Genomic DNA, 14,840 nt, shown 5'->3' on the forward strand with positions numbered 1-14,840 from the left:
GGGTTGAATTCAAACAGACTAAATGCTGCATAAGTGAAAGCACCTTTAAGCATGGATTAAGTGTAGTCCTGTACTAAGTTAATCTGCCACACACTGAAAATAATTTAAAACTATCAAATTGATTCATAGTGGTCTGTTTGTTTCTACTATGTGTCTTGACCAGGCCTGAATAGAAGAATCCTGTACTCTCTATTGGATTCTGCTGATGGTGTCTTCTCCATTAACCCTTTTTCTGGAGTGGTAATTCTGGAGAAGCCTCTGGATCGAGAGATACAAGACTCATACCGGTTGAGGGTCCAGGCTGCAGACCAGACAGGGGCAGCCAGCTCCCTCTCCACCCAGGTAGACCTCACTGTCATGGTTTTGGATGTGAATGATAACCCTCCAGTCTTCCAGAAGCAGGACTATGCTGTTACAGTACCTGAGGATGTTGCTGTGGGATCAGAGCTGTTGAGGGTCTTTGCCTCCAGTAAAGACATTGGTGTCAACGCTGAGATCTACTACAGTATCAGTACAGGCAACGAACTTGGAAAGTTTTACATTGATAAAACCATAGGTGAGAGACTGATTGCTGCTGTTTATAGGCAAGATCTTAATTTTTATTTTAAACATAAAGCGTTCACGCCAAGATTCAGGACCTACATTTCACTGTAACCAAAAAAGAGATATTTACTAACAATTTTCCACTTTTTAAATAAATGAAAGGACAAGGGCATAAGAGAAATCATAAGAATGAACCATAATTTAAGGATAACAGTTTAGGAAAAGGCAGAATATTTGTGTACATATAATATAGAAAGAATATAATTATGCATGCAGCATTTCCATTTCACTGTTGAAAAATAGGGGCATGTTTCTAATTGTTTTCTAAGATGTTTCTACATGGAAATGTGCACATAACATTGTTTCCTTCAATTCTGGAGTTTCCAATCTGCACTGTATTTTCTTGCTCTAACAAATCTGATTCAATTTCCAAAATGGTTGTTTATTTGATATCTGGTGTGTTTCCAGCCTGTTATGTTTTTTTGTTATTATTTATTTATTTATTTATTTTAATATATATATATTTTAATTCCAATACATCTACCTCAGCTTAATTTTTCACCGCATTATATTGCACAAAACAACTACATATATCCACACTTTTCACAGCTTCCACCAATTTTTATATCCTTACATTATATTTTCATAGTTTTAAAACAATATTTTCTCTTTTTCTGTCTCTAGGTAACTTCGATTTTATGTCACAGACAGTCGTAAAAGCATTTCACTACACTTCGTACTGCGTATAGTTGTGTGTGTGAGACAAATAAAGTTTGAATTTGTTACAGCAGGAAAACACAAATTTTAAAGAGCAGGTTGATTCTAGGACTGGAGTTTAAATGGTCCTGGCATAAAGGAAACTGCAAGATTTTAAAATAAACTTAATACATTTTAAAGATATATATTCAGTTAATTGTTACTGTACTTTATAAATATTTATAGGTTTTTTTCACTACAGTCATCAGAAGGCAAGTCTGTGCTGTACTGAAGACTAATTCTCATTGCTTATTACTCCAGGAAGCATCTCAGTGGCTGATGATTTGGACTACGAAGTGTGTAAAGACTTTTTCCTCAAAGTCGAGGCTGTGGATGGCGGAACCCCTCCTCTGAAAACGTCTATGATCATAAGCATTGAAGTGATGGATGTTAACGATAATGCACCTTCCTTTAGTGAGGAAATGTATAATTTTCTGGTCAGTGAAGACGCTGCCATTGGAGAGACAATAACTAGGGTATGGTGCAATAATGTGATTTTATACAATTTCTTTAGCCTCTACTGAATAATTACTCAGTTCATTTTTATAGCCAGAACTAATGTTCACCTTTCCCATAGATTTAATTAATAAGCTACACATGTTTAATTATATGTGAATTTGCAGTAAACAGGTCAGCTAATTGTTTTATACACCTTTATTAAGGCAGTTGTTATATGTGGGTTTGTGAAGTTATTAGCAGAAGACCTTGACAGCCAAATAAATGGGCGAATTACTTACTCAATCTTGAGAGGAGACCAAGGGAACCAGTTCTGGATCAATCCTGTCACAGGACTACTGAAGGTCAACAAGGAACTTGATAGAGAGAAGGTTAGAGTTTTAAACAAACTTTATGACTTTCACTAACACTAAATCAGTTTGGCCTTGGTTTTTAAGAGTCTTTTATCCACAAATAGATTGGTGAATCTTTAAGACATGGCTGTCAGTGTCCAGTTCTGGAGGGCCACAGCATTCAAAAGTTTAGCAATTTACAAACAAGTGACACATTAAAGAAAAAAAACAACATAAGGTGTTGGGCCACCACAAGCCTCCATAATAGCTTCAGTCGCATAGATTGTACAAGCCTCTGTAACTGTTCTGGAAGGATGAACACCATTTTTCCAAAAGATATTACTTTGGTGTTTTGATGATGGTGGTAGAGAGTGTTGAATTCAGTCTCACATAGGTGTTTGAATTGGTTGATTGGTTGATATAGAAATGTTTTATCATAGAATAAGGTAATCAGTCAGAATAACTTGGTATTGATTTCCAATGATCCTTACCTCTAAGGGGACAAATAAACCCATTTGTGTAAAGGCCTTCATGACTTTAATCACACTCTATGCACTCTTCTTATGTCTTCTTATATCTCTTCTAAGATCTCCAGCTACATGCTGTTAGTTCAGGCATTCGATAGTGGATCTCCTGCAATGTCCACGACAGTAACCGTGAACATTGATATTGCTGATGTGAATGACAATGCTCCAGTGTTTTTCCCAGAGAATGCTTCAACGGTTATTCAGGTGTGTGCTCAGTGTGTCTAGGATCCATTTTGCCTTTTAGGAATTGTAACACTGTTTCAGAATAGAACTTCCTTATATCTGCAGAACAGATTTATTTTAGCATCTGTTAGAATAAATCTTTAATGATGTCCGTTTTCAGCTGAACAAACCTGCAGGTACCCCCATCCTGACACTGTCTGTCTCTGATAATGACTCTCCACGAAATGGAGGCCCATTTGAATTCCTAATTATATCTGGGAATGAAGACAATGCATTCACCCTGGACAGGAATGGAGAGCTGCGCTCAAACAAAGTTTTTGGACCACAAGTCAAAAGGGAGTATGTCCTTGAAATTCAGGTGTGCTTGCCTTAAAAACAGCATCATATTAACAAACTGCTAACTCTTTGCTTAAACATTGTGTTCATTGTGCAACATATCACCTGCATAAACCCTTTATGACAACTGGCATTACTTTACATAAACATTTATAAACCCTTAACCCTCCTATTATGTTGGGAAAAAAAGGTTACATCCATTATTTTATCAGTCAAAATTACTTCCACAGTTTAAATACACACAAAACAGCAAAGAACACCTTAAAACGGTAAACATTTATTATGACTTGCCCAAGACAAGCCATAAGAAGAAATACTTGCATATAATTCAAAAACCTAAATAAGGAAAGTAAAAGAATTTCAAAGAGAAAAAGAGAGATTAACCAGTATTTCAGACATCTCAAATGTGGAAATGGGTCAAATTGACCCATAACATTAAACATATTATAAACATAAAATTAAACATATAAAACCCTTAAAATTAAATATATTCATCCATCCATCCATCCATCTTCAACCACTTACTCCTTTTCAGGGTTGCAGGGGAACCTGGAGCCTATCCCAGGAAGCATCGGGCACAAGGCGGGGTACACCCTGGACAGGGTGCCAGTCCATCGCAGGGCACAATCACACACACCCACACTTACACTCACACACCCATTCATACACTATGGACACTTTAGACAAATTAAAGATATTATTAAAACATATTATTCATAACAAATTAGAAGGGGTAATCCAATATGCATCAGTTGTCATAAACTCTGCTTTCGTCAGTATTGTTTGTAAAACGGAATAAAGCAGTCTTTATGACAAGTGACACTCAATGCAGTGAGTCATATGTTTATGTAGTTTTATGTCAGTTGACATGAAGGGTTCATGTACTGTAGATGTCTTGTAGGATTCATTCTGATGTCTGAAAACTTACCTTAAGTAAACCTTTTCACTTGTGGTAAAACCAAAATAATATGATAAGTTTGGTGAAACATCAAACATAATTTTTCAATTTGATGGACCATTTTCCTCGAATACAAAGCAACTTTACCTCAAATGGAAATAGAGAATGTTAAATTCGTCCTAAAAAAGAATTAAACAAAATATCATTATGGTTTATGAATGTGAAAATGTGGTGCTAGTTTTTGCATAGATGTAATGCAAAATTTTATCTTGCATGAAAATGACTAACACTTAATTTACAAAGTGCATTTATAAATACAAATACTTTAATTTCCTGTTATTTATATAATTTTCTGCATTTGTTTTCCACTTTCTTCCCCTTGTGAATAAGGCATGGGACTCTGGGAAACCTCGCTTGTCATCATCCTCTTTCTTGGTTGTGCGTGTGATTGGAGGAAGTGTCCTTAAGCCTGTGGTTTTTCCTCTGGAGATCATTATAGTAATGGTGGAAGATGTGTTTCCTGGTGGCATCATTGGTAGGATCTATGCCAGTGATGAAGATGAAAATGACATGTTGTCTTTTACACAGCAGCCTCAGCCAAAAAGCCTGTTCAGGATCGACAGACAGGATGGCAAGATTGTGGCCCTGAGTGGCCTGGAACCTGGCAGGTAGCAGTGTGGAAACAACAGTGTGTACTTCTGTTTTTGTTAATTTCTTTTGTGTTATACTGTGGGTTGTATGCTATTTCATAACACCACCAATGTTTCCAGGTACTTCATTAATGCCACAGTCAGTGATGGACAGTTCTCTGAAACAGTGGGTGTAAAGGTGCAGGTGGAGGTGGCCACAGAGGAAATGGTGCAGAACGCTGTCATGCTATGCTTCCAGGACCTCTCTCCTGAGGACTTTCTGGGTATATACCTAAAACATTTGAAGAGAAGACTCCAGCAAGCACTGGTTGGGGCTGGTGTGGCACAGACCCCAGAGCCTATTCACATTGTAGGTGTGCAGTCTGTGGCACAATCTTCAAAGCTGGATGTGCTTTTGGCTGTGGAGGCACAGGAGGGAGGGTATATTGGGCCTGGGGAGCTGGCACTGAGGCTGGGTGAACTGCGGGAAAAGTTAGGAGGAACACTGCAGCTGGTAGAAGTGCTAGATCAGAGCTGCTCTGGAAAATTGGACTGTGGGGATAGTGTGTGTGAACTCAGCCTAAAGCTGGAACCTGTTGACTTCATCACCTATGGTACCTCTAAAGTGAGCTTTGTCTTGCCACGCTTCCAGCGCACAGAGACTTGCACCTGCTCAGGTAGGTCTGGCTCCAGGCTGCATTCCAAAACCCAATCACAAATGAACAGGCACAAAGATTTTCAGTAAAAGTTTTTTTGAACCCTGCATCATGATACAGCTGAAACCATGTCATACACTTGTCATGCCTGATGCCTTTTTCTGGCATGAATCATAATAGCTGATTTCCAGTAATATAACAGCGACAAATTGTTTGTTTGTGATTCAGTCTGTGGACTATTTATTCTTTATTATCAACTAAAGATTATTCCCTGCTCTGATAACAGTACTCAATTTAAATGACAAATAAGGAATTTAACAGTAAGTGACAAGGTGGCCAAGGGGTAGCATTGCCCCAGGATCAGAGCTGTGAGGAGTTTTGCATGTTCTCCTTGTGTCTGCTTGGGTTTCCTCTGAGTTCTCTGGTTTCCTCTCACCTCCCAAAAACATGCTGGCAGTTGGACAATCAGTGTTCCCTCTATCTCCTTCTTTCTCTCTATCTCTTTATCCAAATGTACTAAATAAATAACCCACTCGTAGACACCTTACTCGATCATTTATAAAACTCAAAAAGGTACACACACAGTTACCAATTTGTTCATTAACCCCCTGGTAAGCTCTCCAGATATGTTTCTTTGTTTGTTTTAGGGTTTTAAGTGAAATTTTGAAAGTACAACTTGTAATTGTGCCATTCATGTGTTAGACATACTTTAAGAAACACATTTTTCAGGTCCAGTCAGAAACACTCATAGAATACACCATCTAAAATTTGAAATGAGCTGAAGATATTCACAGGAAAATGCTTAAGTATGAATGCATTTTTTACATTCATAAAATGTCAAAAATAGGATTTAAATAAACTAATAATTAAATAAACACAGATTGATAGATAGATAGATAGATAGATAGATATTTAGATAGATAAAAAATAAACCTTAAAATTAATGAAGCATAGACACAGCAGGCACAATCTGGTTTAGAATATTTTTTTTAATATTAGTCATAAACTGTCATAAAAAGAACACAACACTTGGCATGTTCATGGCACATTCTTCCAGTTGTTACAGATCTGTCATGAAGCCTTTTAGCATCTGACATAACCTGCCATGACAATGGTAACAAAACACTGTTATATTACATGCCATAAACTGTTATGACCACTTATGATAGCATTTTACATCAAGCATGACAGTATGATGTCTGTATCATGATGTTTCAAGTGTTACCAAGTTTTTAATGTAATTATTTAATGTATGCCTCATGAATACTTAATGTATGTGTTGCCTACATAAAATGTTACACAGCTTTTAAAAATTTTAAATTAAATTTTTTTTTTAAATTCTCACCAGGCTTTTTGCACAGTCTTTCAACTGTGCAGTCTTCTTATCAATCTAGTTAAATCTACACTCACTGAGCACTTTATTATTGCTTGAATTCCACAGCCTGTTTGAGTATTGTTGCTGACCATGTGCATCCTTTCACGACCACAATTTACCCAATTTGACATGCACCAAGCCACAAAGCATGACATGACATGACAACGAATTCATTGTTCTTCAGTGGCCTTCCTAGTCACTAGACCTGAATCCAATAGAACACCTTTGAGATGTAATAATAATAATAATAATAATAATAATAATAAAACTTTATTTTGTATAGCGCCTTTAAAGGAGCTTCTCAAAGCATGGTAGAAATGCATCAAAGAATACAACAAACAACAAATCAATGATGAATACCACAATCAACAATAAGCCAACCTTAAAAAATGCTTTCAAATATATTTAAAAATTCCAAGTCACTGTGCTTCACGAATTTCAGCTGGAAGTAGGTTCCACATCTTGAAAAATAAAAAAAAATCGCTATCACCCATGGAGCATAAAAGTGTTTGATGGACAACCAAAAGACCATGCTGAGAAGGGCGAAGATTACAGTTTGGGGTATATGGTGTTAAAAGCCAGTCCATGAAGTGTCTTATATGTAAGCATGTGGTAGAACAGGAGATGATTCACAGCATGAAAGTGCATCTGAAATATCTGCAGGAACTGCGTGATGCAATCATGTCAACATGAACCAGAATTTCAAAGGAATGTTTCCAGCATCTTGTGGAATCCATGCCAATGAAAAATTGAGGCTGTTTTGAGAGCAAAGGGAATCCTTACCCAGTATTAGTATAGCATTCCTAATAAGTGCTCAGTGAGTGTTATTAAAAACCTATCCTAACCACAGAGCCAAATAAAATATCACACTGCTTTATATTTCCAGCTGTTTGCTCATATTTTTCTATAAAAACATTTCTCTGCTAAAATCTGAGCTATTGATACTTTATTTTGCATAGCCCATGTCCTAAACATACTGCTCTCTCTCGAGCAGGTGGAATATGTTCAACATCTGCAGAGCTTTGTGAAGGCCAGGCCTGTCCTCCTGACATGAAGTGTGTACGCAATGCCTCAACAGATCCCTCTACCTGCCAGTGCCTGCCTGAAACTCTCCACCAGTGTGCAGGTTAGAGAGCATTCAGTCTTTCAGTATTATGGAATATAATGTCCATATAATGTCCAGTGCATACTGTATTGGTGTCATTGTCAGGTGTTCACATTCGTATAGCTATCAGTGATTCCTGAATATGTTCTGAAATGTGTGTGTGTCTGTGTGTGTGTGTGTGTGTGTGTTACCATGTGTGCGTGCGTGCATTTCTGTTTTCCATGTCTGTATTTCCTGATGTGTTCTGCAGGTCAGACGTCTCTGAGTTTTTCAGGGAACAGCTATATTAAGTACAGAGTGACTGCCAGTAAGGATATGGATATGAAGATTGGCCTGAAGATCAGAACACTGCAGAACAGAGGAGTCATAATGTACAGACATGCTGAGCCCTGTCACATGCTAAAGGTAAACACACACACACACACACACACACACACACACACACACACACACACACTTTATGGGAGTTTTCAAGTCGGATTTAATTTTATATTATGTTATATTATTTATAATAATGCCATAAATACAAATGCATACTTAAACCTCTGTATCCTTTATGGAAGGTGCAAAATCTTTGCAGTGTCTTCATAGTTTTTTATCATTATTATTTCTATTATTAGGGTTTTACCTACAAACAGTTCTATCTTTGTGGGGGTTTTCAATACATAATTAATGCAGCTAAATAAAGCTACAATTATATTTACACCCAGCTCATCTTAACCCACCTTAAACTTTTTGTCTTCATAAGGTTTAAACTGTCACATATTTCTATCAATAATGGGGACATTTTGTTCCCATAAAAATATACTAATGTGGTTCACACACACGAACACGTATACATATATAAATTCCTGTACACAGACAAACAGATACATGGGACCTCATGGGATATGTGAAATTGTCTACATACATATACACACAAGCACAATCTGTCTCTCTGTATTTTGCACAAAAACATGATTTGCCACCAAAATGATTTGAAAACTGTTTTGGTACTTAGTGACCACAAATGTTCAAACCACTTATGTTTCTGTTTAGTACGATTTGGATAAAAACAAATTCAGTTAGCAGACATCTGGACTAATCAATATTGTAGTGGAACTAAATTTAGGATCAGCCATTCTTATGATTTCTCATTCTACTATCTAGAATAGTTTTTCAAATGTGCTTTCTGCAGTGCATACTCAGCTATTCCATCTAAGTTACACTCTGCCTTAATGTGTATTCAGATTGAGGAAGGGCGCCTCTGGTTCCAGTCGAACTGTGACAACAGCCTGGATGTGCTGGGCATCTCTGGCCTCCCCATAAATGATGGTGCGTGGCATGCGGTGGCCCTGGATCTGACTTACAATTATACAATGCTCTCATTGGATGACAGCTACGTGGAGCGATGGCATGATAACCAGGTCCCTGTTCATCTCTGGCCGAGTGGCACCAATGGTTCACTGTTTTTTGGGGCCCAAGTGCCACAGAGAGGTGGGCACAGGCTATCCCGGCCATATGATGGTTTCCAGGGCTGCCTGAGTGCTGTAACATTGAATGGCAATGAGTTGCCACTACAGAGTAAGAGGAACCACCATGGTGAGTTAACTGCCACCAGTGAGGTGAAGATAGGCTGCATGCTCTATCCTAACCCCTGCCTAGGGGTGTCGTGTCAGAACGGTGCCAGCTGCAACAGCCTGCCATCCGGAGGTAAGATGTGTAGAAAAGTGTGTCATTGCATAGCTCTGAAAGGTTTTGATCTTCAAGATTTATTTTGTATTTTTCATAGTAGTGGATTAAAGCATAGACACATCCTGTGTGCTTTAAGAACTGACAAAAAGTACTTTGGTGAGTAACAAAAAAACAAAAGCTTTTGTAGGCTCTAATTTTGTTCACATTTTTGTAGAAAAAATGTGGCATTTATGACAATTGGCCTTTTTCACAAAGGTTTCTGACAATATCTAAAAAGTATTAACAAAAATCTATCTAAGAAAAGATGATTATTGAGCAATTAACCAATTATAACCTTTAAAATCATCCCCGAGAACAAAAGAACAAATAGCATTTTAACTAAAATCTGAGCTACAAAATAAATATTATGATATTAGTCTAAACCTATTGAGGAGATAATTAGAATTTAGCACAGGGATAATAATAATAATAATAATAATAATAATAATAATAATAATAATAATAATAAATAGATTAAAACAAGCACTAATCAAGGCCTCTCCAGGGGCACAACAAAAAGTATTCACCATATGGAGATCATTATTTTGAATCAAGACAATGTCATAGCCAAGAGTCCAATGTTGGCAGTGCTCTTGGAGTGGGGAATTTTGCAGTACACTCTCCTGTCAATCAGAGTAACACGAACCAATCATGGGCATTTATGAGCTCATGAGTGTTTCAGCTGCTCTGTGACATGGCATAAACTGTAGTTTGAAAAGATGCAGAATAAGAAGCATGTACTTACCTTCACCCTAAATGGTTGGTAGATGTCATGTGATAGGGAAGAGCTAGGTAGTGGGTAAGAATTGGCAAAGGATCAAATTTGGTGGCAATGAGATAAAAATAGAAAGAAAAATGTGTGTGATGAATGAACATGTCTATTTACGTGGTATTCTCTATTCAACAACATCATGTGTGATGTTAAATGTTTCAGCATTGGAAGCTTTCTGGCAGTGTTAAATGTCATGTGTGAGAGGAATTATGTAGAATTGTATATATGTACATCTTTTGAATTTTTATTCAAGAGAATGTGTGATTAAGTTTATGTATGTTGCATTTAATAATTTAGTGATTTGGTGATTTGTTAATTTGTTAATAACTGACTGATAAATTAGTGCTTGCCATACTTACTGTTCATGGTCATGGCCCCACAGCATTTTCCTGCAGCTGCCCACCACAGTACACCGGTACTCTCTGTGAGACTGAGGTCTCATCCTGTGTTCCGACACCATGTCGGAATAGAGGAGAGTGTAAAGCTGTGGGCAACACTTTTCTTTGTGGCTGCCCGAAAGGCTTCACTGGACTCATGTAAGACACATCTTCCATTAATCAAACAGTACCTTTACACACACATGCACACACACACACGCACACACACACGCACACACACACACACACACACGTACACGCACACCCTCACTCACACACACACACACACACACACACACACGAATACTGATGCTGATTCCTCAATGAATTTTAATTTGTGACTGGTCATGTAACACTTATTCTTAATTAAGTACCACATAATGTCATTATGGCTGATTATAATTATTGATGGATATTACAGTAATTATGGTCATGTCCTACTGTGACTGCTTCCATAATAAGGCACAGATTGTGGGCTTTGTAGGAAAAGCTTTTCCATTAGAGGGCAGCATTGCTGTGGAGAACTAAGGAAATGGCTTGCAAAGTTCGACTCACTATGCAAAATTCTTTGTTGTGCTCAGTCTTATATAATGTAAATAATAATTTACAGACAGGCAGTTGCACGTGTGCATATACAGTGTGTGAGAGCATATATATATATATATATATATATATATATATATATATATATATATATATATATATATATATATATTTATATGCGTTGTTAAATGTATGCATGCCACAACTATTATATATATATATATTTCATGTACGTGTATATTATATATACAGTATCTCACAAAAGTGAGTACACCCCTCACATTTTTGTAAATATTTTATTATATCTTTTCATGTGACAACACTGAAGAAATAACACTTTGCTACAATGTAAAGTGTACAGCTTGTGTAACAGTGTAAATTCACTGTCCCCTCAAAATAACTCAACACACAGCCATTAATGTCTAAACCGCTGGCAACAAAAGTGAGTACACCCCTAAGTGAAAATGTCCAAATTGGACCCAAATTGTCAATATTTTGTGTGGCCACCATTATTTTCCAGCACTGCCTTAACCCTCTTGGGCATGGAGTTCACCAGAGCTTCACAAGTTTGCCACTGGAGTCCTCTTCCACTCCTCCATGATGACATCACGGAGCTGGTGGATGTTAGAGACCTTGTGCTCCTCCACCTACCATTTGAAGATGCCCCACAGATGCTCAATAGGGTTTAGTCCATCACCTTCACCCTCAGCTTCTTTAGCAAGGCAGTGGTCATCTTGGAGGTGTGTTTGGGGTCATTATCATGCTGGAATACTGCCCTGCGGCCCAGTCTCCAAACGGAGGGAATCATGCTCTGCTTCAGTATGTCACAGTACATGGCATTCATGGTTCCCTCAATGAACTGTAGCTCCCCAGTGCTGGCACTCATGCAGCCCCAGACCATGACACTCCCACCACCATGCTTGACTATAGGCAAGACACACTTGTCTTTGTACTCCTCACCTGGTTGCCAACACACACGCTTGACACCATCTGAACCAATTAAGTATATCTTGGTCTCATCAGACCACAGGACATGGTTGCAGTAATCCATGTCCTTAGTCTGCTTGTCTTCAGCAAACTGTTTGCAGGCTTTCTTGTGCATCATCTTTAGAAGAGGCTTCCTTCTGGGACGGCAGCCATGCAGACCAATTTGATGCAGTGTGCGTCGTATGGTCTGAGCACTGACAGGCTGACCCCCCACCCCTTCAACCTCTGCAACAATGCTGGCAGCACTCATACATCTATTTCCCAAAGACAACCTCTGGATATGACCCTGAGCACGTGCACTCAACTTCTTTGGTCAACCATGGCGAGGCCTGTTCTGAGTGGAACCTGTCCTGTTAAACCGCTGTATGGTCTTGGCCACCGTGCTGCAGCTCAGTGTCAGGGTCTTGGCAATCTTCTTATAGCCTAGGTCATCTTTATGTAGAGCAACAATTCTTTTTTTTAGATGCTCAGAGAGTTCTTTGCCATGAGGTGCCATGTTGAACTTCCAGTGACCAGTATGAGGGAGTGTGAGAGCAATGACACCAAATTTAACACACCTGCTCCCCATTCACACCTGAGACCTTGTAACACTAACAAGGGTGTACTCACTTTTGTTGCCAGCAGTTTAGACATTAATGGCTGTGTGTTGAGTTATTTTGAGGGAACAGCAAATGTACAATGTTACACAAGCTGTACACTCACTACTTTACATTGTAGCAAAGTGTCATTTCTTCAGTGTTGTCACATTAAAAGATATAATCAAATATTTACAAAAATGTGAGGTGTGTACTCACTTTTGTGAGATACTGTACATATACTCCTGACTCTGGTCGGTAACGCAGAGCCTTTAACTGTTGAGCTACCACTGGTATTCAATGATTAGAATTCTTTTAAACATGAATAATTTAAAGAAAATATAAACATGAATAATTTAAAGAAAATATTACCCTTTATCTTGGGCTCTTTTTATAGCCTATAAAAATTATAGAATGTGATTGTGACAAAACAACGGACAAAATGAAATATGACTGACTAATCTCGATTAACACAGATGCGATGAGGATGTGAACGAGTGCGACCGGGAGGAGTGTGAGAATGGTGGCACATGTGTGAACACATTCGGTGCATTCTACTGCAACTGCACAGCTGGCTTTGAGGGCCAATTCTGTGGCCAGCCATTAGCAGGAGTAGTGGGAACACAGGCAGAGATGTTGTCCTATATAGGCCCGGCAGAAGTGATTGGCATTGGCGTTTTGCTTTTTGTGGTGTTGGTGCTTCTCGTGCTGCTGGCTGTTTTCCATAAGAAGCTGCTACGCAAAGACTGGGTAACCGCTGAGTCAGCAGGTATCTCCACAGAGAATGGTTATCCCCTACAGGAAATGTCTGCAGGAGCTGAGGGCACTGGAGGGCCTCCACAGGTTATGGTGCGCCCTACTGCTTATACAGCACCCCGGTGTCAGGACGAGAAAACAACAGGCCTTGCCACCATCTCATGCCCATCCCCAATGGGCACATTTCAGATAACATCGCACAACCTGGGCATATCCAGAAGAGGGGTAGCTGTGTGTAGTGTTGCTCCAAATCTGCCTTCATTGTTGCCTAACTTTCCCCTCCGCAAACCTCCTTGGGAGGAGGAGGATGATGATGATGACGAAGATGACGAAGATGATGATGAAAATGAGAATGAAGAACGTGAAGCTCAGGCCCTAAAATGGCAAGATAGAATCTATCCGGCAGATGGACAGAAACTGGGCACAAAATGGGGTAAAGAGCCAATCACATGAACATGTACATGCCACACACTTATTTAAGTATCACTCTAGATAAAGAAAATATTTTAGTAAAAGAGTGACTACAAAGCTTTGTTTCAAGAACAGGTGAAGAAAGAATTAATGCTTTTAGCACCTAGCTACACTAATGAATCAGAAGTGCACAAAATTATGTGAAATTAAATTAAGGGCATTACATTTACTTAAATTATTGCTTCCTTGACAAATTACTAATCTAATGATTTCCTATGCTTTATAATTTCATGTTTTGTAGTCTTGTCTGATCCTGGCTTTTCTTTAATATTGACTAGGATCTTGTAAACTGTTATAAGCTACTACAGTCTATTGCAGTGCAACTAGAAATTCAGCAAAAAAAATGCAGTATGGCATAACAATTACTAGATTTGAAAGTGGGATTTGATTTAAGATTTCCTTATGTAGCCAAGAGGGCAGATGGCATGTATACAGTATTTAGCTTAGAGACAGATTTACTGTGTTTATTTTTTTAAAGGAATAAAACATGCAGAAGCAAATGTCAGTAAAGTAATTATTAGGTCTAGGAGCATGTCATCAAACGGTGTGTGTGTGTGTTTGTGTGTGTTTGTGTGTGTGTGTGTGTGTGTGTATGTGTGTGTGTGTGTGTGTGTGTGTGTGTGTGTGTGGCACATAAGCATTAAAAGTATCAGTAAAAACTCTTATGATTTAGTTGTTATGCCCACTGTGGAAGTGATGTGTGTGTATGTGTGTATGTGTGTGTGTGTGTGTGTGTGTGTGTGTGTGTGTGTGGCACATAAGCATTAAAAGTATCAGTAAAAACTCTTATGATTTAGTTTTTATGCCCACTGTGGAAGTGATGTGTGTGTATGTGTGTGTATGTGTGTGT

General features: G+C 38.4%; 1 protein-coding gene across 1 annotated transcript in view; it reads left to right on the forward strand.

Annotated features, from left to right (window-relative positions):
- The window catches only part of LOC108276550 (protocadherin Fat 3), a 76,208-nt gene that overhangs the window by 51,223 nt on the left and 10,145 nt on the right, over positions 1–14,840 (forward strand). Inside the window, exons 14-25 of the mRNA XM_053687028.1 lie at positions 164–556; positions 1,561–1,775; positions 1,989–2,126; positions 2,675–2,818; positions 2,958–3,155; positions 4,422–4,699; positions 4,802–5,337; positions 7,686–7,817; positions 8,047–8,201; positions 9,026–9,488; positions 10,664–10,817; positions 13,240–13,952. Coding sequence (XP_053543003.1) covers positions 164–556; positions 1,561–1,775; positions 1,989–2,126; positions 2,675–2,818; positions 2,958–3,155; positions 4,422–4,699; positions 4,802–5,337; positions 7,686–7,817; positions 8,047–8,201; positions 9,026–9,488; positions 10,664–10,817; positions 13,240–13,952 — 3,519 coding nt within the window. The remainder of the gene's footprint in view (positions 1–163; positions 557–1,560; positions 1,776–1,988; positions 2,127–2,674; positions 2,819–2,957; positions 3,156–4,421; positions 4,700–4,801; positions 5,338–7,685; positions 7,818–8,046; positions 8,202–9,025; positions 9,489–10,663; positions 10,818–13,239; positions 13,953–14,840) is intronic.

The sequence above is a fragment of the Ictalurus punctatus genome, chromosome 16 (genome assembly GCF_001660625.3).
Source record: "Ictalurus punctatus breed USDA103 chromosome 16, Coco_2.0, whole genome shotgun sequence".
In the NCBI taxonomy this organism is placed as follows: domain Eukaryota; kingdom Metazoa; phylum Chordata; class Actinopteri; order Siluriformes; family Ictaluridae; genus Ictalurus; species Ictalurus punctatus.